The sequence below is a fragment of the Carcharodon carcharias genome, chromosome 9 (genome assembly GCF_017639515.1).
Source record: "Carcharodon carcharias isolate sCarCar2 chromosome 9, sCarCar2.pri, whole genome shotgun sequence".
Lineage (NCBI taxonomy): Eukaryota > Metazoa > Chordata > Chondrichthyes > Lamniformes > Lamnidae > Carcharodon > Carcharodon carcharias.
The window spans coordinates 37363125-37389161 of NC_054475.1; the positions used below are offsets into that span (position 1 = coordinate 37363125).

Here is a 26037-nt window from a genome sequence, read left to right on the forward strand (position 1 = left end):
ATGATTTGACAGAACAGGATCCTGACCCAATCAAATGGCTTCCGAGAACCAATTTGCTTTTTATACACCTTACGATTAGCTTTTGTGGGTTTTTATAGTGTGCAACAAAATAACTGTCCCTTTTGTATTGTCTATCTCATCTTTCATTCCATTTTACCAGGCCCTCTCTCTTTTCCAAATTTGTGCCGAGTGTATATGCCCAAAACTGTTGGTATATGAAAGCAGAGGGGAAAAAAATCCTTCAACAAAATGCAATCATGGCCTGACCGAAGAGCAAAACTGAACTCCAGCTGACTATTTTCTTTAGTTTGCCCACAAGCCCTTACCTATGTTATCCTTTTCCTTACAGGAGATGGAGTAGCAACAGATTTCTCGGTCTTGGATAGCAGACAGGTTCCTAGTACAATGAAATAAAGAGTAAATTTAATATTTTTTAAAAATCTGTGTACTAATAATGCAACTATCAATAATCAGTAACTCACCTCCTGACTCCCCAAAGCGTTTCCACCATCTATAATGCACAAGTCAGGAGTGTGATGGAATAGTCTCCACTTGCCTGGGCAAGTGCAGCTCCAACAATACTCAAGAAGCTTGACATCATCCAGGACAAGGCAGCCCACTTGATTGGCAACCCATCCACAAACATTCATTCACTCCAGCACCGACACACAGTGGCAGCAGTGTGTACCATCTACAAGATGTACTGTAGCAGCTCTAAAAGGCTCCTTAAGCAGCACCTTCCAAACCCACGACCACTATCATCTAGAAGGACAATGGCAGTCAACACATGGGAACACCTGGAAGTTCCCCTCCAAGCCACTCGCCATTCTGACTTGGAAATATACTGCTGATCCTTCACTGTCACTGGGTCAAAACCTTCTCGAGGACAATTAGGGATGGGAAATATATTCTGGCCTAGCCAGCAACGCCCACATCCCGTGAATGAATAAAGGAAAAAAATATGCACATGAAAAATTCAACATGAATGGCTATATACTAATGGCACACAGGTGAAATGCATGATAACTTCAGAAAATTTCAAATCTTACTGCATTTTAATAGGTAAATAACTTTACTTTTATAATAGTTAAACAATCCTTTCGTAAAAATGTGGATGAAAACAAGGTTTCTTTAAAAGGTTCCTATATAGCTAGATATGCAAAAGTTAACATTTTTATTTTGTGTAAAAAGATCTGATCTTGGTTTTCTTTACTGCGTTATGAAATTAAATAATTAACGAAGCCAGAAGTTCAAAACAGCAGTACAATTATTTTTGCTCTATCCACCTATATTCTGTTTCGTATTTGTAAATGTTTTCAATTCCAAAGCTCATTATATATGCATGACTCCACAAAATGCATTTTAAGAATTCTCATTAAAGTAATCAGTTTTTAGAAGGGGGATGGATAGGAATTCGTTTTGGTTGTGAGTCACTTCAGGATGAAGAGAAAACCTCAGCCCAGCAGCATTAATTAATGCACATTAGTTGAGTTGTAGCAAGGTGAATAGATAAATTTAAAATAACGTCACAAATTAGCTATCACAGAAAATAAAAATGACGACAAGTTTCAGACATGCATTGCAACAATAATTAGCATCTACATAAGCCCCTTTAACAGAGTGAAATGTTCCAAGTGCTTCACAGGAGCGTTATCAAACAACATTTGACACCGAACCATACAAGGAGATATTAGGGCAGATGGCCAAAACCTTGATCCAAAAGGCAGGTTTTAGGGCATGTCTTGAAGAAAGAGAGGCAGAGATGCATAGTGATTTAGGACAGGGATTCCAAAGCTTACAACTTTGACAATTGAAAGCACAGCCATCCATATTGCAGGGATTAAAAGTAGGGATGCGTGAGACTCCAGAATTGGAGGTGCGCAGATATTTGAGGGCTGTAGGGCTGGGGCCATGGTTGGGGTTGGGGGGGGGCATGCGGAGATTTGAAAACATGAATGAGAATTTTAAAATCAAGGCTTTACTCAACTGGAAGCCAATATTTGGTCACCTAGCACAGGGGTGGGTGTTATACGCACAAGAAGCACACAGCAAGCCAGCACAGAGACAGCAGAATTTTGGTTGAGCTCAAGTTAATAGATGGTGGAAGGGGGAGGCTAGCCAGGAGCGGGTTGGCATAGTCAGCTATAAAGGTAACAGAGGCATGGATGAGTGTTTCAGCAGGTGAGCTGAGGCATGGCAAAGTCAGGCAATGTTAGGAGTGCAAACCACTGAAGGGTGAGCAATTATGATACTAAATTAGGAATATCTACCTGACTGTTGATCAGCGCAACACTTTTTATTAGCAACTTTAACATAGGAAAATGTCTCAAAGTCTGAGAAAAACAGAGACTAAGCCAAAGGAGAAACCAGGAATGGTATGGCTTTCCAGTAAAGATGTTTGATTTTCTTCTGATAACCAAAATTTAAGCACTTGTCAACCACTGCAAGGTATAAAGAATTACACTTTTACAAATGATCACTTTAAAGAAATACTATTCAAATAATTGCAGATACCAGAGAAAAAAGACAATATTACACACTTAGAAATCTGGAATTGTTCACTACACAAGTGCCCTAAGTCTATGAACAGCTCGTTGTTTTCATGACTGTTGACATCTTTCTTAAATTGAGGGGTAATGCTTATTTGCAACAAGTGACACCTAGCAAAATGGAAAGTTTTTGTGTAAATACTTTCATTGCTAATTTTACACACTTTTTTTAAACCGTTAAAACTTGACTTAAAATTCAATGCACAGCTTTGCAAAATATATCAAACCCAAATATCAGAACACACTCTCAAACTGTTTGAGCCATATGCTCTTAAATCAAAACAAGTCAGTTCACTAAATTCTGGACTGAGTGTTAAGTTTGAGATACCACCAGGAGGCGCCTAACCCCATAATGGGCTGCCTCCACTACAATACATCTCTGATGCCAGAACTACTTGAACAGCTTGCTGTCCTAGAAAACAAAAATTTGAAAAAAAACAGCATTCTGGAGTTGTGCATTTCATAATATTCCCACAGAACTACAGAAAACTGCCAAAAAGCAAATTGTTAAATGTTTTTTTATTTACAAAAATACCAAGAAATTAAACAGTTTATAATTAACAAAGAACGAAATGGCTTCAATAAGAAAATTCATTACCAAGATTGAGGCAGTTAACTGATCAGAATAATCCTTGCACAAGGAATAGGATAAAAATGTTTATATGGTCACTATCAGTGATAATACAAATTACAGGTTTGGTCAAAATGGCTTATATGACCATATTTCCTTAAAAAAAGTCCATTGTGTTTAGTCTTCCAAATGCCTGTTGCAATTTCAAAATGCTTATTAAAATGGACATCGGACAAGATTCATTAAAATATTTTAACTGTGCTTTCATTTATAACTTTAAAAAGTTTTTATGCCCATTATCTTAAATCTGTGTCCTCTGGTTACCAACCCTTCTGCTAGTATATCCTTATTTTCTCTATCAAAACACTTTTGAACACGTCTATTAAATCTCTCCTTAATCTTCTTAACTACCTCTAAGAGAACAATCTAAGCTTCTCTAGTCTCTCCCCAAATCATTCTAATAAATTTCTTTTACTCCCTCAACAAGGCCTTGAGTTGGTGCCCAGAATTGGCCAAAATACCCCAGTTGTGTCGAACCAGTATTTATTACTTTTGCATGTTCCATGTATATGCAAATATAGGTCATTAATAAACATCAAAAAAAGAGAGGCCTGGGGGACACCAATGTATACTTCCATCAATCTGAAATACAACTTCACCATGTATCACTGCTCTCAGTCACTTGGACAATTTTGCATTCATTGCCCCTTCAATCCCAAGAGACTCCCAAGCCCACAGTAATCCTTCCCCTAGATCTGTTCACTTTGATACCTCAATACTTACCCGAAGTCTCCTTCCTTTCTTTTTGCAACCACCTTTGCAATCTTACGCAACCAACCCCTTGACCTATTTCCATTTCTTTGCCTGTAACATCACAAGACCTCAGCACCTCTAATACAAACATTGACAAGACCACCTTGGATTACTTCATTACCTCCTTGGCTAACAAAAACTCCGCTATTGCTGTTCATCAATGTACAAAAAAAGTCTTCTCAAAGACTCAAACCACACGCCCCCCCCCCCCACCCCCCCAACTGCCTCAGCCAATATCTCTTCATTTGCAATTTTCCCCATTAGCCTCTAACCTAGCCACAACTCATTTTGCAGTTTCCGCCCTCAACAGCCCTCTTGATACCTACACTGCAAACTCAAATCATCCCCATCCAAATTCTCAGCACTTGACTCCCTTGCCTTCACCTAGTTTGAAGCAGTTAATCACATACTTCCCACTCCCAATCAAAGCTACCATCAACCCTCCCCAAATCATCCACCTTTGAACCTATCAAGCATTAGCCCCTTAACTACTGCCCCATCGCTAACCATATTATCTAAGATCCATAAATGCATAGGATTATCTAGCTTCATACTCATTTCAAAGACAATTTTCTGTAGAAAACCTTTAAAACTAATTTCCACTGACACCATCCTGATCAAAGTCATCAACTTCTGTGATTCAGATTGTAGTACATTGACCCACTTTAATCTTTCTATGGCATTCAAATCAAAGAGCACTCTGTTCTCCTCCAACATACACTTTCATGGTTCCAACATAATCAGATCTTCAGCATCGGACATTCAACATGATCACCACCTCCTTCTCCTGATTTACACACCTGACAGAGTCCTTAGTTCTATCAATTTAATAGATGTACCTCTCCACCAAACTTGACTGTACAACTTCAGTTATCAAGTTATTTGATCAATAACAAACGTACAGGAGTCAGAGCTCCTACTTTACTCCTTTCAACTGGACCATTATGATTCTATTCTCTCCCCTCACTATTACTCACTCAAATTGAAACATTTAGTGTACAGGTTCAATGGCCTGCAAGGCCATTTACTTCCACCTCTACATCACGTGCCTTTGCTTTTATCTAATGCCACTGAAATCAGTATCCACACTTTCATTAACTTCAGACTTGAGTTACCACACCTGCTTCAGTGGCCGCTCACCTTCATTGTACAACACTGCAATTTATGCTACACTTCACAAAATGCTGGTCAAGCATTATTTCGTTGGCTCACTGCTAACTAATGCACAATTAAAAATCCTTATCTACAATCTCTTCACGGCCCCATTTCAGTCTAGATGTGCAGCTCTTCCTACATCCTAGCCCGTACCCATCAGTCTTTTATTACTTCCAATGCATCCCACCCTGCCCCATCACCAGCTGATGGTTTTCAGGCATAATAGGCTCGTTTATCTAGAGTGCTCTCCTAAACTTCTCTGACTTTAAAAGCTTTCCTAAGACCTGTGTCGACCATGCTGCTATCTCACAACATAGTTGCGATAGTCTGACATCCATTTTAGCTGTGTTCAGTATTTTGGTGGGGTGTTTTCTATGTTAAAGACACAATATGAGTACAAGTAATTGCTGTTGTACTTGAAGGTTAAACAGAAAATGTGACAAAGCGCAAAAGCTACTCACATTTTTTCAATAAGTTCTTTTTCATCCAATGCATCAGGTAGGTCTCGCTTGTTCCCGAGAACTAGCACCTAACAGAAAATAAGAGACTCATCAGATTATTCAAAATGTAGTACACTCTACAATATTTAATAACATAAATTGTATAATAGCAGAGTTTATACAAGTGCTGTGACTCCACCAACAGCCCATCAATGCAAGGAAAGATACATTTAAAATACTGGCAGCAATAAAACATGTCTCCAAATAAACACCCCACCAATTAAATGATCCTCAGCATTACTATGATGGGTCATTTAAGAAAGTGCGTTGAGAGAGTGGAGGTTTTTTTTTAAAATTGTAAATGAAGATTCTCACCTATTCCAACTACCTATAGACAAATACAATAGAAAAATGTATATTCACAATTTGAAATTTAGCCCGTTTCTCCAGTCATCCAGTCCTTCTTCGAATTCAGAAAGGAAATGCTCAGCTAAAGTCTATGGCAACACAGAAAACATCAATTGCCTTCTGCTTTCATTCTAAATGCTAATTAAGAGGCATACGGCTCTTACAAACTTCAATAACATTTTCAGCCTTGCAAGTCTTTCAATTTGGTGTCAATTATAAAACATGTCAAGATGTATTACTCCTCCCTGGGCAGCCAACTGACATCAGCAAAGCAGTTTCTTGGCGATTCTGGTGACCATAACTAAGGTGCCTCCACAGGAAGCTAGTTATTTGATGCAACTTTCAAGAATACAACCAAACTACTTAGAGGATCTTAGTGCAAAATTTGCATTTAATAATCAAGGCTAAGTGATGTGAGGAGACTGTCAGAATCAAATTGTGTGAGACAGCAATTAATGGAATCTCTGCAGACATTAACTGTGATCCCCGTCTGTGATCTAAAGAATGGAAGGACAATGTCCCAACCTACGACATCTCACAAACGACATTTCTTATTTTCAACCCATTCTACCCATCTTTTGCAAGTCAGAATTCAGAAGCTAGTTGTTAATACCAGCATCATGTAATCCAGTGACCTTTGTGGTCTAGGACACTATCTTCACCATAGTCTTTCTACAATATCTGGTCTTAAGTGCTCAAGGTATATTAGTGTCGATAAACTCAACTACTTAAAACGGAGCTAAATTGCCTGTAAAAATCATCTAATACTAGAGATTTTTCTTCAGCAAAAAAAAAAAGAAAAATGTTTTGTGTCAGTCATTGAATGTAATGATTTGAAGGTAAACAGCCTGTTTTCGTGTTAACTTCAAAAGGTTGTTTTTACTTGTAAGAAAAATAGAAAATGCTGGAGAAACTCAGCAGGTCTGACAGCATCTGTGGAGGGAAAACAGTTAACATTGAGTCTGTATGAACCTTCTTCAAAGTTACTTTTAATTGTGTTGTCTTTAACGGAGATCAGGGTGCTAATTCTTCAACTTTTATTAAAAATTGTATCAGAGCAATTGCATATTTCAGGAATTGGAATCAACAGATCAAATTGATTTAACTTCCAATTAGAATTAAGCCATATTCCATTTATAATCAAATGTCAAAATTTATCTGCTCATGTACTTTCAAACTGTACTTAACCAACATTAAAATTGAGTTTGCAAAAACAGGTAATTCAAGTTGATTTATGCATCTCAAGGTACACTGAGTTGGGCATAGGACAAATCATCATATCCACTGGATCACCAAGATTACTTATTCTAATCTGGTGTTAAGTACATAGCACGTCCATGGTACTTACTAGTATGATGTATGTAAGATTTACATATTCAATGGAATCTAAATTTACTAGACTCCCATCTGTCTATAGGCTTAAAACATTGGTCTAAATGTTAGATTCATGGACTCAAAAAGCGTATATCAGACAGTAACAGAAGTTTGTATCTTTTATTAATTAGTGCAACAGTAAAGAATTGAACAATCACCTATGTTTTTTTTTACAATGAAGCAGTAAAAAAAATAAGCACACAGTCTTATAAAAGAAAATCACTACTACTTCACAAGCATTCATTAAAGTCAGTTTTTAATTACAGATTTAAATTCTTAGGCTTGTCAGCAGGAGGTCTTGTGGCACAGTGGTGACATCACTACTTCTGGCCAGAAGCTGCAGGTTCAAGTCCCACTTCAGGACTTGATGGCCATGGAAGGTGCATCATAATATGGCCAAACAGGTTATCATCAGCTTGTAAATCCTTCCAATATGCCTGATGGCAGGCAGTAAGAGATGGAGAGTTTCCTGGTCAGCCATACTGCAGAAGGCAACAGCAAACCACTGCAGTACTTTACCAAGCATAATCATGGACCAATTCAATGGAAGCCCATCATCACCAAAGCTTTCTTAGAGCACAGTACCTGAAGGAGGTGGTGGTGGTTTTGTCACAGGTGTTCAGTCTCTCTCTTGTTTCACACCCATTTCCACACAAATCCACAAGATCAGTCTCCTGCACCGTGGTCTTAGCTCCAATTTCTTACCACGTCCCCCTTGGATCTATGTTTTGCTTCCTACTCTTCCTCACCTATATGCTGCAAAGTCAGCATCCTTGTACCTCCCCGCCCCCAACTCTGCATCCCTTGTCGATTCTAAACCCTGTCTAGTCATTGTCGCAGGTTGAACCAGACTGCTTGCCACACAAGAACTCTGATTTTGAGCAGAGTTATGGATCTCATGTTAATCCCAGCTACAATAGCTGTGTCACAATTTTGTACTGTATGTTTATTTCTGCCCTTCTGTGCACAAAGGAACATTGACAAGTTGCAGACAGGTCTAAATTTAAGTCTATTACTACAATTGTTCACACAAGAGAAAAAGGCAAAAATATACTTGCTTTCTACCTCTAGCAAAAACGTCATTCCTTTTTCCAATCCATATTAGGAAAAATCAGCACAAGATTGATATCTCTAGTATTTAAGATTAGAATGTTACATTGGAAGGCAGAATTGTGTAGGAAGTTAAGGAAGCATTGTCTTGGTTATCTTGAAGAACACCCAGAAAAGTCTCGTAATTTTTATCACAATAACATCCATCACAAATCATGGATGGCAGGTTAGCAATACAATGTGCTTCACTTTGTTTGACAAACATGAAATTGTTTATCAATTATTGGCAATTATCCTTCTTTAAGGCATTGGTTTAGACTAACTATCTTTTGGTTTATCATCAATGTTATGCTTTTATTAGATAATTTTTTTCTAACCCTTTTACATACGAACATATGAATTAGGAACAGGAATAGACCATTCAGCCCCTCAAGCCTGTTCCGCCATTCAATAAGGTCATAGCTGATCCAATTGTGGTCTCAACTCCACATTCCCACCTACCCACGATAAACTCTGACTCCCTTGTTAGTCAAAAATCTATCTAACTCTGCCTTAAAATATTCAATGACACTGCCTCCAACACTCTCTAAGGAAGAGTGTTCCAAGGATTCACGAGATAAGGAGAAATTTATTCACTCAAAGGGCTGTGAATCTTTGGAATTCTCTTCCCTAGAGTGTTGTGGATGCTCCATTGTTGAATTCATTTAAGGTTGGGATAGACAGGCTTTGGTCTCTCAAGGAATTAAAGGGATATGGGGAGCAGTTTGGAAAATGGAGTTGAAGCCCAAGATCAGCCACGATTGCATCGAATAGCCAAGCAGTCTTGATGGGCTACGTGGACTACTCTTGCCCTTACTTCTTTCTGTCTTATGTTTGCTCTGGATCACAGTGATGTCCAGGAGCTTGCACATTCTGCAGTCGCAACACATCAACTGCCCTGCTGCCTTTATGTTAATTAATTTTTCTTAATTTATAATTAATAAGCCATACTGTTCTCAATTAGCTTTATTATCCCTAAAGTTAATAAATACCAATAAAACTTGCAATTACTAATAAATTATTCAAGTTTTAAAAGATAAGTGAGCAAAGCACTCACCAGCCAATCTATTGGCTTCCCTGTGACGCCACTCATTTTAATTTTCTCCAAACGCAATCTGTCTACAGACCAACTCTTTTAGCCTCTTGTCGGATCTCTACCTCCGTCCCATGCTCTTTTAGTCTCTCACCGGGTCTCTCTCTCTCTCTTACTCGCTCTAACGCTTTTTAGCCTCTGGCTGGGTCTCTCTCTCTCACTCCCTCTCTCATGCTCCTTTAATCTCTTGCCAGGTCTCTACCTCCCTCTAGCGCTCTTTTAGCCTCTAACCAGTTGTCTCCCTCTTAGGCTCTTTCAGCCTCTTGATGACAACAGCACTGAAGTGAAGGGGTGGTATTACTGTGAAGAAGCATCGTAAGCAATTCCAGGTTGAACCAGTTCCAGCACTAAAACCACCAGGGAGCAAGATAAGAAACAGCCCAAGGCTCAGGTCAACTCATATGTATGCAAGAGAAATGAATTGTGTATGCCTTCTCAGTTAACTACAAATTTAATCACTGAAAAAACAATATTTTACAGATCAAAATATTGCAGCTTCACAAGTTTAAGGGAGCAGTATGCATGCATTCTGTATAAATATTTAATTCCATATATAATTTAAGAATCTTCCCAATATATTTCAAAATTACTTTCTTTCCCTCTGATGTCAATGAATATGGATGAGCATTCCTTTTGCAACAAAATTAATATTCATAGTGCACTTTTAATGTAGCAAAAATATTTCAAGGCACCTGATAATCGCAAAAAAAAATGGAGTCGAGGTATCCCTAAAAGCTTGGTCAAACACGTGGGTTTTAAGGAGTCTCTCTAGAGGAGGTGGTAAGATTTTGGAAGCAAACTGCAGAGCATAGAGCCTAGATGGCTGAAGGTACCACTGGCAATGGTTAGAGGCATTGTAACAACCAATGTGGATCTCGCGGACAGGAGCGGTGCACGATCTGACTTAGTGCAGGATAAGAGTTGAGCAGCAGAGGTTTAGAGCTGAGGCTTACAGAGCATGGGCAAGGAAAGGCCAGCCAGGAGAATATAGAAGCCTGGAATGGGTAAATAGAGGTTGTACACTGTGATGCAACATCTTTGAGTTATGAACTTAAGGTGCAGCTTGTAAATAAAGAGGCAGGGGCCAAGGATAGATCCTTCAGGGTCGCCAGATGCAGTGGTGCAAGGGGGACGACCAGTGATTTTCACTAACTCCAGACATTCTAAAAATGTTTCTTAGCCAGTGATCTAATTTTGAAGTTGTCACTGTTGTAATACTGGAAACACAGCAGCCAATATGCACGTAGCAAGGTCTCACAAACATCAAACTGGTAAATGAAAAGATAACCTATTTGTGATGTTAGTTTAAAGGTGCATGTTTATCATGGCACCAGGAGAACACCCCTGCTCTTCTAATAGTGTCATGGGACCTTATACATCTACAGGAGGCGTTGTTTCATTCTAAAGATACCACCCCTGACAGAGCAGCATACCCTCAGTACTGCATAGTCAGCCTAAAGTTTGTGCTAAAATCTTTGAGGTGGAACTTGAAACTACAACCTCTGATTGAGACAAGAATGCTACCGCTGAGCTAGGCTGATTACTTAAGAGTTAAACTTGCTTTCACAGTCACATGGCACAATAGATGTGATGGTGTACTTCATTATACTTGGAGAAAAGACAGAGGAATGATTTTCTTGCGGATTAAAACATGACTGTTCATTTCAGCAATTAAAAACAAACAATTTTCAAAAGCATGCCAAGTTGTTGCGTGCCAAGTCTTTGAGAGAATAGTCACAGAAGCCATAGAAAAGTTATGGAGCAGAAGTTTTGGAGCCCATCATGTATGTGCCAGCCAGAAAAAAGATGAAAAAGGAAGAAGTTTAAAATTCTCTTAAAATTTCTAGAAACATGCTATCCTATCGTGGGATGCTGTTCCAAAGTACACCAGTGAATACATGGGACAGCAAATAGCCTGGAGACTGTTAAAACACAAAATATTGAAAGCTAGTCAAAGATCTTAAAGTATAGATACAGTTTTCCAAACACTAAATTAATGTTGAAATGCATCCCTGATTTATTAGTTATAATTATAGAATTCATGGAGGCAGTTTTGCACTCACTGCTACTAAAGCTTTGGTTTTCAGTAGAGAGCAATGATAATTAACTTGTCATTCATCTCCACAATTTGTGGCACAATAAAAATAGCTGCTAAATTCACCTACGTAACAGTGACTATGACTTATAGTACTTATGTGCCAATCTAGTAAACTCACAAAAGGTGAGTAACAACTTAAAAAAACTGGCAGCTCAAACAAGAGCTCAAATGAAATTTTAAACATGGACCCAAAATGGAGGCCACTGCTTTCAAATAACTAAGTAAAATTGTTTTTTTTTCATTACTACAGATTTCTGGATTTTATCAATGTTTTAGAGTTTACATTCTACAATTCAGTTTGCTTTTCTATGAAAACTGAAATCGAAAATCCACACCTGTGACACGTTGAAACAAAAATTAGTTGTTCAGATGTGCAATAGCACAGAATTTTGGTTGCAGGTATACCCAGAGTTCAAAGTGAGCTTTGAGGGTGCAAAATATATTTGAGTGTAATCTGGGGCATGCCCCATAAATGTTGATGCATGTTTGATTCTAAGAACAGTCACCAGGAGGCCATTGTTACACCACCATCTAATGCAAATGACAAAAATAATAGCTAGGACGGAAATAATGGACAATCTTTTCCTTACATTTTCAAGACAGACAGGCAGACTCAGCAAGTTTCTGATCAATCCCTTTGGATTTTGGAAATGGATTAAACATATTGGATGAAGTCCAACACTTAGTCTTACACAGTCAGCAGCTTCTAAGCAAAAGGCTATACTTGGTCCTCAAAGGAAGGAATTATGAAAATCAATGACAGAAACGTAAATGGATTTCTCTCTAGCCTTGCAACAATTTACCAACTCAAAGCAACAACCTGATTATGTTCACATGAGAGCAAAATCCAGTTTGTGCCTTTCCGATTATTCTGCAAATCACTGTAGCATTTGATGTACATCCTACCAAGGTCACCTTAAAAACCTGTGCTAACTGGACTAAAAATCACAATTGCACTCTAGTAGATGAGTGATATTCATATTGGACACAAAATCCTCAGGAAAAGGCACCTCAAAACTGACTCAATGATTCCTGGAACAGTTCTCGAAAAATCATACCATTCCCACCTTCCTCAAATAGAATATTCGTTAGCCACTGATGGTTGTCAAATGTCAATTTCCCAATTATTAATTTTGCATGTCTCCAAAATATTTTCCTCATTCACTTATTTTATTTCAAACTTTGATGCAAACTTCCCACTGAGTCAGATTGACTTTCAAGTACAATTTATGCAGCCAATCTCTGAATTACATCTCCCCTGATGACCTGAAGTACATGGATACTGCCTGGTGCTATTTTATCACAAGCCAATGTAGAAATCAGTTGAATGGGTGCTGTACACAAGTCGCATATGCAGTGTCTCGTTCTGCTCATGTCCTGATAATCCTGCAGCTTTGTGGGACAATTTCAGGGGAGCAGCAAAGCAAAATGTGCCCACGTTAATTGTGACATAAATTGCTCATCATACAATGCAAATCAAGGAACGTTAACAGCATGTAAGAATGCTGGTTGGCATATACAGAACTTAAATGATTTCGCTTTTTTGGTAGCAATGCCAGTCTTCCCACATCACATTGCTTTTTTGCAGAATTGTGTAAATTTGTATTCATTTGGTCAAATAACGAATGTGCAGTTGTCACACATTGGAATTTTCTTTGTCAGTTAATTTCAGATAGCTGCTGATAGGAAACTCATGAATACTCATGTGGCTCCTTGAATACACACAAAATACGTTTTTGACATTTGATTCAACTCTTTCAATTCTTCACAAGCACTTAAAAATGCAATCTTTCTTCAGCAGGACCTTACACATAGATAACACTATTAAAAACACTGGTGGCCCAAACAAACTGCACAAAAGTTCACGTCTATGAATGCAATATGTTCTACATGACGTGCCTTGGGACAAATGTGGGCACGGTAATATGCTATATAAATGAAACTACTTTGTTTTCTTCCAAGTACATTTCTTTATTGCGCTCCATTTACAAACAAGGTGTTCTCACATTTCTGCTGGTGGGAGATGTGGTTTGACAGGCCTTTGACACATTGTGCATGGATGGTGCAATGCTGAAGTTAAATTGTTAGTCCTTGCAAGACATACACAATGGTGATATAGGCATATGCAATTATTTAGTACAGTACCATAGTATCACGAGCTTGTCAGTACTGATGGTATACGGTTAACTGATGAATCATGGTTCTTGGATTGATTAGCCTTAATGAAATTTGAGACCCTTGTTGGTTCCAAGTGTTATTTGCTACTAGTGTTTTAGATGCTGGGGAGAAAGCAGAGAATAGAAATAATTGGAAGTGTGCTTTTTTTAAAACAAAATAAAACCTGTCAATTGCAGTGTCCAATGAATGATTGATTAGTCATGCAACTGAGCAAGATTCACTTATGACAATGCAAGGTATTTAAGCCCATACATTAAGCACCTCAGAATGTTTCAGAAGATTATCTTTGGAAATTATGAAAATTGAATGTAAAATTGAGAGAATGAAGAAAGGACAAGTTGTTTAACATCAAAATAGAAGCATAATACTACAGTTAATCTAGCAGAATAAGTTCCAGGTAGAGAAAAGGACAGGACAATCAAGAAAATCTACGCATACAAAATTAGCAAAAGCTAGAAAGCGATGAGCAAAGAGAGCCCCGGCACAACAAACTCAACGTGGATCTCCCCAGACAAAGATGGAGCTATGCTTCACCCAACCTCCAACTAGACATGATTTCATGCTTATGTCAAGAGACAATTTCAACACAGGAAACCTTCCAACTTCCACTTATATCTTATGTAATGTTGCCAAACCCATACTATAATCTTAGCAACAAGTGAAATACAACTACTACTGAGCTAGTGTGATACAATGAATCTATTAGATTTTCTTCAATTCACTGAAGTTAATAATCAACATTCATCTTAATCTTTCAATGGTAATAACTGTATTAGTGCAAATATTGTTAATTAAAAACAGAATTCTGGAACTACACAGGTCTGGTCACATCTTTGGAGAGAGAAACAGAGTTAACATTTCAGCTCTGTGACCTTTCATCAGCTGCTAGTGAAAGGTCAACAGATCCAAAACTGTTTCTCTCTCTCCACAGATACTGCCAGGTCTGAGAGCACTGACCCTTGTTCTGCTATCTTACCTTTATGCCACTAGTCAGCGCCTTCTTTAGTCTTTAATATTACCATTAACACTCCCTTTGTCTTGTGTCCATGACATCTTTGGCAATCTCTCCTGCGCTCCTACCTGTCCTTGGCCTTCTATTTTGCTGCACCCCCTCTTAAACAGTATGAAACTTAACACTTCCCTTTAGCTCTGAAGAGTGATACAGACTCGTAATGTTAACCATTTTGCTCTCCACAGATGCTGCCAGGCCTGCTGAATTTTTCCAGCATTTTCTGTCTATAACTTTCCACTGTGATTAGATGGCAGACTTAGAAATCAAATGTAAAGTCCAACTGTTAACATTATAACACAGTATTCTAAATATAAAATATTTTTCTTTCAAGAATACTAGAAACAGCGTAGAAATATTCTTAAACCAGAATTTGATTGAGCTGCATATTTTATTGCAATAAAAAACTACTTGATATATTAGTAAAATTTTTACTACATTAAGAGAACTTCTATGCATCACACTACATGCAATGAACTCTTTCATTGCCAAAATGAAGCAAGAGCACAGACTATTCCCTGGAGCTGCTGACATTCTTGGGTTAAAATTGCAATCCCAGTTTTTAAGCAAAACCAGAGTACTGATGACCAAATTTTCTTTCACAGTCTCCTCACCCCAAAGATGTGATTCTTTACTGGGACACAGTTTCACAGAAAGCAGTACCATACCATGCTCCGGTGGGCATTATTCATATGAAAGCTTCAACTGTTACCCGATTACATGGCCAATGGGGCAATAGAGCTATCAGAAGCTCACTATGTGTTACATACACACAGCTGGCACCCTTGGTGACGATCGGAAATGAAAACCTTAATTGATTTTCACCTTGCTAAGGTACACCAAGTAAATATAGCTGAGAGCCACTAACCCAATCTGGGGAATAAACCTTAGATCTTCCAGCTCTGCATGGTTCAGTTTCTCACTGAATTCTACTTGCTGTGATATTAGAAACCACTAACTGATTTTCAGTGCTCAAATAAATCAGCATAATCTAGAGATGCAGATAGAAGGCTGCAATTACTATTCAAACAAGCAGAATTTTTTTTTTGAAAGTACAGTTATGCAAATGTCATTGTAAATAATGTTGTCAGCCTGAACTTGTGGTACCATTCATCCTTTTGAGTCAAAAGGCTGTGATTCAGAGCTTTTCTACACTCCAGAACTAAGCACATTATCCAAATCAGTGTTGTCCAATACACTTGCCACATGTGGACAATTGATGCTCTTCATCAGGTGAACGATTTTAATCAAATGCCGGTTTGGGCCTTGCAGCTGAGGAGGCAGATCTGAACTCCAACACAATCCATGGTCACATCAAAAGCAAGTAGAAAATCCTGCAGGTAAACCGATCCTTAACATTAATAACTGTAGCCTAGCTCCATTAGGTATGTGGTAAAGAGGTCCTAATTGAAGGTAGAAAGCATGCTGAAATATTTTAGTTATTACACTGCAGCTGAATGCTGTGTTGTGATTAATTGCTGCCATTAAAAATATTCTCTAACAGAGCTGCTGTCATAGTGCAATGCACTATTGCTCACCTTTAGTCCTGTCTCTCAATCCCAGTTCAATTCTGGAAGATTGTCACAAGATTCGCCACACCCTTGTATATATTCTGTATCATATGGCGAATATGTGGATCCGATTGCTCACCAAACTTACGGCATCAAAATCCTATTGAACAACAATGACTTAGACTGACATTGAGGGAGTATTGCACTGTTGGAGGTACCATCTTTCTATAAGACATTAGGCAGTGATCCTCTTCCTGTATAGATAGATGTAGAAGATCCTGCGAGACTTTTTTTTTTGAAGAGAAGCAAGGAGCTCCCCCAGTGCCTCTGCAAACATTAATTCCTCAAACTTAGCATCAATTTTTTTTAAAACATCACCATCGGGGGTCACAGCTCTGCACATACCTGTAAGGACACGTACGCAAAGCTCCCTAGTGGCGGATGGAATACATGTCTTGTTTGCTGCACTTCATATTCCAGTTATCAGATTCAGGCTGCAGCCCAGAACTGAATCTAAGTTCTGTGTTTTTATCAGCTAGTTAGATTTCAGCCAGGCTTTGGTTGGGATGATTAGATAAAGTTACAAACCTACCTCACAGTATAGCATCATAAGTCAGAACATTTGAGTCAGTGTTGTAACACACTCCAAACTGCTACCTATTAGATACCCTGCTCTGAAACTATTGCTGATTTCTTCAAGTGTTGGTACAATAGTTTGCGTGCTTGAAGGAATTAAGACCCCGTATCCAATCCTGCCCCTTTGCTAACGTACCATTGTAGCAAACCTTTTCAGGTGGATTTGCTGCCAAAATGTAACTTTTGATCCTTTCAATGAAGACAGTTCCCAACAATATAACATGAATGCAATGAGGATGAAATAATTCTTAACAAAGGAGTGCAGTTTTAATAACACAATTAAATGTTATTGTTTTCATATAGATCTTAAATGATCAAAGCTGAACACACACTTAGAAGAGTGAATATCCACATTTTCGTATACTTAAGGAACAAGAACTGAATAGTTATTTTGCCTTATGTTCATGATTTAAATATGTGTAGCAGAAGGAAAACGTGATCAGCAAATAAAATGAAAGCAGTGCTTTGCATGTGGAAAATGAATGCAAAATGGGACTATTAATATATTAGTTTCCTTGACAGCAATCAAGGTTGCATTCCTTTAATCTAGAGTTTTAAAAAATGATAATTTCCTAAACCTTAGCCACATATGGAACCATCCGTATCTGATTAAGGTTCTATAAGTCCGTCATCACTGACATGCATACATTAATCACAATAATAGCATAATAGTAGAAATGTTTGTACGTTATCATAAACAGTGCACTGTCCTTAATAGTATTACAATGAAACATTTAGTATATGTAGTACAATAGTAAAAGCAATTTATGGAGACCATGTCACTATTTCTTAATGGCTAGGTAAGAAGAGTCAAACAGTATAGTACAGATTCCATCTTATGATTTATGTCCACCTTCTGCAATATGTCTTTCCAATGTCAAAACAGGTTTTTAACTATAGTCTTTATATTTAATTAGCTTCAAATGAGTAATCACAAACTTCTTTTTTATTGAACCAATTAATTTTAATGGATACAAAAAGGCAAAATACTGGAAATCTGAAATATAAATAGGAAATACTCAGCAGGTCAGGTAGCACAGGGAAATAGAGGGACAAGAATTAATGTTTTAAGTCAGCGAACTTTTACTGACCAGAAACTTTAACTTTTTCTTCATATATGCTGCTGACCATTTCTGACATTGTGTTTAATTTTAAATGGATTTCAACTTACATGATGTACTTTAGCAATTTTTGATAGTTGAGCATTTTCAATATTTTTGTTTAACAAGAGGAAAATTGCCAAGTGCTTGGGTCACAAAAATAGTGCATAACCTTTGAGTGTTTCACACTACCCAACTACAGATTTCCTTATTGGGTGTCAATCAGCTCAAAATCAAAATTATAAAGAAATCATGCAAATCTCTTTCCTAAAAAAACTTAGGAAATAGTTCACTTATAATAGTGTGAATGTCAACAGCAACAGAGTCATCATTGTAATCACTGAATTGGCACTTCTCTTCCTATGTTACAGTATAATAGTCATGAATAGCACGTTCTAGTGGATTATATGCCATTGCTCTGGACACTGAAATTTTCTTGATTTCATGCTTTTAACCATTTTATTAGAGCCTTGCTGGCAAATATGTTTATGTTCAATGATTAAGGTGCCTTTTTTGTCTGCACTGAAGCTATATCAGAAGCTATAATACCAGTGGAGGCAGTGGCATAGTGGTACTATCACTGGATGAGTATTCCAGAGACCCAAGGTAATGCGCTGGGGACTTGGGCAGATGGTGAAATCTAAATCCAATAAAAATCTGGAATTAAAAGTCTGATGATGACCATGAAATCATTGCCAACTGCCGTAAAAACCATCTGGTTCACTAATATCCTTTAGGGAAGGGAATCTGCTATCCTCACCTGGATTGGCCCACATGTGACACCAGGCCCACAGCAATGTGGCTGACTCTTAAAAGCCCTCCAAGCAAGGGCAATTGGGGATGGGCAATAAATGCTGGCATAGCCAGCAAACCCACATCCCATGAGCAAATAAAAAAATACCATTGGCTCACACCGTGGGGAAATGGTTTTCAAGAGCAGATGATACTATTCCAGTAACAGCTAAATACCAACTGCATACACAACATTTGTCTTTTGTCTATATACTGAAGTGTTTTTGCTAAAGTTTATTAACCATTGCATCACCCTTTCCTCTTATAGTTTAAAAATATTTATAATAAATATTAGAATTTTCATTGTTGCTTTTACAGAATTCAAAATCTTTAAGTGCAATTATTGCACAATGCAAGTTTTGCACCATCACAATGTTAGAACTCCAAATCAGAGTGAAACAAATGAACTCTAAAAGCATTCTCTTCCAATTCCAAGGCTTTGAATATTACTGTTTTTCTTGTTAAATACTCATTACAAATTTAAAAGGAATAGACATACCGGGATTCCCTGCAACTGCGGTTTCTCTAATAAATTATGCAATTCATTCTTTGAAGCTTCTGTCTTCTCACGGTCTGCAGCATCCACCATGTACCTGAAAAATGCACAAATCGGAGACATATTAAAAATTCTGTTTGAATGGCATTCCACAGTAGCTCCAATGAGTAGCTGACCAGAAAAATCAGGTTGGATATCTGGTTTGTGCCAAAGTAGCTCATTTCAAACAGTAAAATAGTAGGGGTACTACAAATTGGTTCTAGTGCCCTAGGTTAGAAATTGAAAAAATGGCCAGTGATTCCGTTCCCAATTACTGCTCAGCAACCACTGAAACAGCAATCACCACTAAGCAAGCATGTGGGTGCCATATAAGCACAGGACTGGGTCTGGCTTTAATGCCTAGCCCAATACTCACCAAAGACCAAGTCATTCAATACATCAATCAGCGGGCAAGGTCCCGTAGAAACATAAGTAGGACAACATTTTCAGAAGAGAAGGGATGAGAGGTGGGAAAGTGAAAAAAATTGTTTCAAAGGACAAGGTGTAGAAAGAAGTGTTTAAAAAATGTGACATGGCAAACTTCTGACCAAGGAGAGCCAAGGAAGAAAGGTGACCTAATTAGACAATTGTGTTGCGATATCACCAAACAGTCTAAACTACAGAACAGGCCATCAAATTAAATGCGTATTGTAATTAATTTTCCCCATTAATAAACCAATTTAAGGTACTTACACAATTGCACTGACTCCTCTGCAGTATCGTTCCCACATGCTTCTAAATCGAGGCTGCCCACCAATGTCCCAAAGCTAAAATTAAGGTAGGAAATTAATATAAAGTATTCTTTAAAATAGTGACATTTATATAATAAATGTAGTCCACGTTTGATTCTGCTTAGCCTTTGTTTTATCCTTTGCTTCCTACCATACATTCTTTCGTTTAATTTTCTAACTTTTTCTACCACCATCTACTCAGACAATAGGTCTGCCCTTACTGACCACCATGCAATAAATTGGCTACTGATTCTTCCTTCTCTCATGGACTGTTTTATTATACAATGTTCTAACTTGCAGCACGACAAAAATAAAAACACTTTTCCAGAGGCTATCAAATACTGAAAGACAGATCTAAGCATTTAACATTAAGGCCTTTATGGGCTTTTTGCAAAAGAATCAAAGGTACATCACACTACTACCCAAGTTTCTATGTTTTCAAGATCCTACAGCCTTGAATCCAAAATAGTCCAAAGTATGACAACCAATATGGTGGTCTGGCAGTGGAGTAGTTACCACTTCCATCTGAATATTTGCAACTAAAACACCAAATAACCCAATGCGTATTATGTTTTACCAACACATACTGTAGCGGAAGTTTACATCTACTGAGCCAAACTAAACTACTCATACACAATAACATGGCCAGTATTCACTCTGCGCTCCAAAATCAGATGAAACTTTTAAGTTATGTTGGACACAACCTAGAACGCACATTTTAGAAATAGCAAGTGCATAGAACTCTGAAGCAATTTTAATTTGTGTCATCATGACTCACTGCATTAGATTAGGTTAGATTAAGAACATTATTTTGAAAAGCAGCACCTCTAGTGGCAATCCATATCAGAACAGATGTGCTATATAAACAGTGCTTTTCCAGCAAAAGAGTGCTTACACTTCCCAGCAATGTTGTGTATTTGATCCACTTCCAAATCAATCAGTAGCCACCATTACAACTGGACGACAGTTTTCATCAGCATGCTGCATCTACACCAGACTATTACTAGCTTGAACTGGCAATCGCAACGCAAACTGAAAGAAACTTGGCGGTTTCATCCACAGGTATTTAGTAACAAGATCATGCTCATGGAGATGATGCAACAGGAAATGGGAGGATACTGTATGCTCATGAAAGGAAAGGATAGCAGGTTAAAATCATCAACCAGCTCACCACCCTCAGCCCCCAAATAGAGTACATGCAGACATATCATTGATCAAGTGTGCCAGGCTGATCTACAACATAATATAATAGAAGATCTGTAGTACAAAATAATGCCAACATTTACAATTTTAAGGAAACAAGTTTTAGAAATCTGAAGTGAGAAATCTATTTAAGAAAAACTTAATTATTAAATATTACAATTGAGAAATGCACGAAACAACTTGGACCATTATATTGTGATAAATTCAGGATATATCAGGTAATTTACGTACTACATATTTGACTTATCTAAAAATCATGCCACTGCAAGGAGAGTATACTGGAAAAATCAGGAGCCGTTAAGTACCTTGATGGTAACATTTCCTTTGGTGATTTTTCTCATGTTGAATCCAACTGTTGGTATCATGTCTTCACTGAACTGTCCAGACTGTTGGCACAAAAGATAACAAAATATTTAACAAAAACAAAATTGACTGTAGTAGAAACACAACCTTACTATAGAACAAATGAACTGTATTTCAATATGTTACAGCTATCCTCAAACAGCAACACTGCTTTATATTTACCTCTTTTATCACATGGTGGGTGGCATTTGTCAAAGCACCAAAGGGGAAGTCACAATATTATTCAACCGTATTTACAAAAAAAAATTAGGTGACAACTTTTTTTAAAAATGATTACATCAGAGTCACCAAAGTACAATTATATGAGTATAGGTATCTGCGTATTTCAGATTTGCAGGTGCAACCTAAAGAAAAATATTGGAAATAAAGGGCATATGGAATTTAGCTTCTAAAAAAGTTTCCAAAGGAAAAAGAATGAAAGACTAAGATCACCATAAGGGCCCTTCTCAGTGGAAGGGATTTCCTAATGTGCACTGAAGACAATTCTTTTTGCAGCAATTTTTACTGTATATTGACGATATTCACTGGATTTGTCAAGTTATTGATATCTGGGGAAACCAGCAGTGGAGAACTAATTCTGCATCAAACACTGTGATCAGACTCATTTTCTAGAAAAGAGATGGTTGCACATTTGCACGAGGTGGAGGAGGAAAGACATACACAAAGAATCTATCTTCACATTTAATATTCACCATATTAGTATTATTTAGTGAATGCAAATCCCCAAAGCCTAGCAATAGCCTTCTCATTTGCTGAGTTTAAAATGATTAGTCTGTAGAGAGGACACTCCTTAGTAATGTGCAGCACTGTGTTCTTCCACAAATACATAAAGAGTTTGTACTGAGGCCCCAGAGTTAGAGGTTGGCTGCACCATATTCACCATATGAAACCTGCAACACCAATACTTATCTGAATTCTGACACTGAGACTTATATACACCTGAAGGGCAAAATATCTTCAGTGGACTGCTTTCAATTCATTGGTCTTCTGTTCACAGCAGTTTGTTGGAGCTACTTTTATCCACAATGCACATAAATGATTTGTTCTTAAGAACTAATGGAACAACACTGACATTTTCTGATTGTGAATTGTGAAAGATTGAAAGAAGACATAGATAGGATAGCATAAAGGGCAGGCAGGTAGTTGATGCAATTCAATACTGAAAATGCAAAGTGGAGATAATGATAGGGAAAGGAAATATACATTAAATGAGAATATTTTAAATGAAGTACTGAGCAGACTCCTGGACATTCTCTTGTGGGAACAATGTAAAAGCAATGGAAAAGATAGTTTCATCAGGATGTTGCCAGAGATGAAGGGTTACAGTTATGAAAACAATGCAAACCAGAAGGCTTTTCTCAAGAGCAGAGATGATTAGAGGATGATCTGATAAGAGGTCATGAAGGCCTAACAATAATAGGTTGTTTCTACTATAAAAACAAAAAAACTGCGGATGCTGGAAATCCAAAACAAAAACAGAATTACCTGGAAAAACTCAGCAGGTCTGGCAGCATCGGCGGAGAAGAAAAGAGTTGACGTTTCGAGACCTCATGACCCTTCAACAGAACTTGAGTTCGAGTCCAAGAAAGAGTTGAAATATAAGCTGGTTTAAGGTGTGTGTGTGGGGGGTGGAGTGATAGAGAGACAGAGAGGTGTGTGGGGTGGGGGGGGGTGTGGTTGTAGGGACAAACAAGCAGTGATAGAAGCAGACCATCAAAAGATGTCAACGACAATAGTACAATAGAACACATAGGTGTTAAAGTTAAAGTTGGTGATATTATCTAAACAAATGTGCTGATTAAGAATGGATGGTAGGGCACTCAAGGTATAGCTCTAGTGGGGTTTTTTTTATAATGGAAATAGGTGGGAAAAGGAAAATCTTTATAATTTATTGGAAAAAAAAAGGGGGAAACAGAAAGGGGGTGGGGATGGGGGAGGGAGCTCACGACCTAAAGTTGTTGAATTCAATATTCAGTCTGGAAGGCTGTAAAGTCCCTAGTCGGAAGATGAGGTGTTCCTCCAGTTTGCGTTGGGCTTCACTGGAACAATGCAGCAAGCCAAGGACAGACATGTGGGCAAGAGAGCAGGGTGGAGTGTTAAAATGGCAAGCGACAGGGAGGTTTGAGTCATTCTTGCAGACAGACCGCAGGTGTTCTGCAAAGCGGTCGCCCAGTTTACGTTTGGTCTCTCCAATGTAGAGGAGACCACATTGGGAGCAACGAATGCAGTAGACTAAGTTGGGGGAAATGCAAGTGAAATGCTGCTTCACTTGAAAGGAGTGTTTGGGTCCTTGGACGGTGAGGAGAGAGGGAGTGAAGGGGCAGGTGTTGCATCTTTTGCGTGGGCATGGGGTGGTGCCATAGGAGGGGGTTGAGGAGTAGGGGGTGATGGAGGAGTGGACCAGGGTGTCCCGGAGGGAGCGATCCCTACGGAATGCCGATAAGGGGGGTGAAGGGAAGATGTGTTTGGTGGTGGCATCATGCTGGCGGAAATGGCGGAGGCTGGTGGGGTGATAAGTGAGGACAAGGGGGACCCTATCATGTTTCTGGGAGGGAGGAGAAGGCGTGAGGGCGGATGCGCAGGAGATGGGTCGGACACGGTTGAGGGCCCTGTCAACGACCGTGGGTGGAAAACCTCGGTTAAGGAAGAAGGAGGACATGTCAGAGGAACTGTTTTTGAATGTAGCATCATTGGAACAGATGCGACAGAGGCGAAGGAACTGAGAGAATGAGATGGGAGTCCTTACAGGAAGCGGGGTGTGAGGAGCTGTAGTTGAGATAGCTGTGGGAGTCGGTGGGTTTGTAATGGATATTGGTGGAAAGTCTATCACCAGAGATTGAGACAGAGAGGTCAAGGAAGGGAAGGGAAGTGTCAGAGATGGACCACGTGAAAATGATGGAGGGGTGGAGATTGGAAGCAAAATTAATAAATTTTTCCAAGTCCCGACAAGAGCATGAAGCGGCACCGAAGTAATCATCGATGTACCGGAGAAAGAGTTGTGGAAGGGGGCCGGAGTAGGACTGCAACCAGGAATGTTCCACATACCCCATAAAGAGACAGGCATAGCTGGGGCCCATGCGGGTACCCATAGCCACACCTTTTATTTGGAGGAAGTGAGAGGAGTTGAAGGAGAAATTGTTCAGCGTGAGAACAAGTTCAGCCAGACGGAGGAGAGTAGTGGTGGATGGGGATTGTTCGGGCCTCTGTTCGAGGAAGAAGCTAAGGGCCCTCAGACCATCCTGGTGGGGGATGGAGGTGTAGAGGGATTGGACGTCCATGGTGAAGAGGAAGCGGTTGGGGCCAGGGAACTGGAAATTGTTGATGTGACGTAAGGTGTCAGAGGAATCACGGATGTAGGTGGGAAGGGACTGGACAAGGGGAGAGAGAAGGGAGTCAAGATAACGAGAAATGAGTTCTGTGGGGCAGGAGCAAGCTGAGATGATCGGTCTACCGGGGCAGTTCTGTTTGTGGATTTTGGGTAGGAGATAGAAGCGGGCCATCTGAGGTTGGGCGACTATCAGGTTGGAAGCTGTGGGAGGGAGATCCCCAGAGGAGATGAGGTCAGTGACAGTCCTGGAAACAATGGCTTGATGTTCAGTGGTGGGGTCATGGTCCAGGGAGAGGTAGGAGGAAGTGTCTGCGAGTTGACGCTCAGCCTCCGCGAGGTAGAGGTCAGTGCGCCAGACAACAACAGCACCAAAGTAACAAGAGGGCATAAAACTAAGACAAACCATGAAAACTTTGAAAGGAGATAATAGAACAATGTCTTTACACAGAGGATGGTTACAATATGCATTTTTTTGCCACAATCATTATTGAAGTACAGGCCATAACTTCTTTAAGGGAATTATTAGCTGCTTGAAAATAAGGGCTAAAGAATATGGGAGCGAGTAGGAGATTGGGATTCAACTAGGTGACATGTGGGGGAAAAAACATTTGCCGTCTTGGGAAGCCGAATACCCTGCCTCGGCACTGTAAAATTCCATAAATCCAAGCAAATTGGCAACACTTTCATGCTTGATACTCAACCTTTTGTAATAGATCTCTCAAAACCAATGAAGCTTTAAATAATTTCTAAGTTTCATGCGTTGTCACCATTTTACTTCATTAACCAGGTGCACAAAGATCACAGTAGTATCACAAAGTAGAATTTATACTGAGTTTTATAAGACAATATATTATTATTACAGGAGCACTTGTCATGTTATATAGAACTTTAAAATTCTCAAAAAGATCATCTGGGAAATGAAAAAGCCATCAGAATGCTGAAGTCATCAACTGCTGGCATTACTACAGTACTGGGAACAACAAAATCATGCTGAGTCAGTTTAGTTACTACCTTTATTGGCAACATATTTACTGAGAGAAAAGGAGGCAAAAGGTCACCAG

The 26037-nt window shown here is 38.8% G+C and overlaps 1 protein-coding gene across 3 annotated transcripts in view; it reads right to left on the reverse strand.

The window, feature by feature from the left end:
• The window catches only part of LOC121281961 (ADP-ribosylation factor-like protein 8A), a 50357-nt gene that overhangs the window by 9833 nt on the left and 14487 nt on the right, over window positions 1-26037 (reverse strand). For all 3 annotated transcript variants that reach the window (XM_041195244.1, XM_041195245.1, XM_041195246.1), the window contains exons 2-6: window positions 21591-21671; window positions 20045-20118; window positions 19316-19409; window positions 5550-5617; window positions 327-397 (exon numbers count right to left, since the gene is read on the reverse strand). In XM_041195244.1, the coding sequence (XP_041051178.1) occupies window positions 327-397; window positions 5550-5617; window positions 19316-19409; window positions 20045-20118; window positions 21591-21671 (388 nt within the window). The remainder of the gene's footprint in view (window positions 1-326; window positions 398-5549; window positions 5618-19315; window positions 19410-20044; window positions 20119-21590; window positions 21672-26037) is intronic.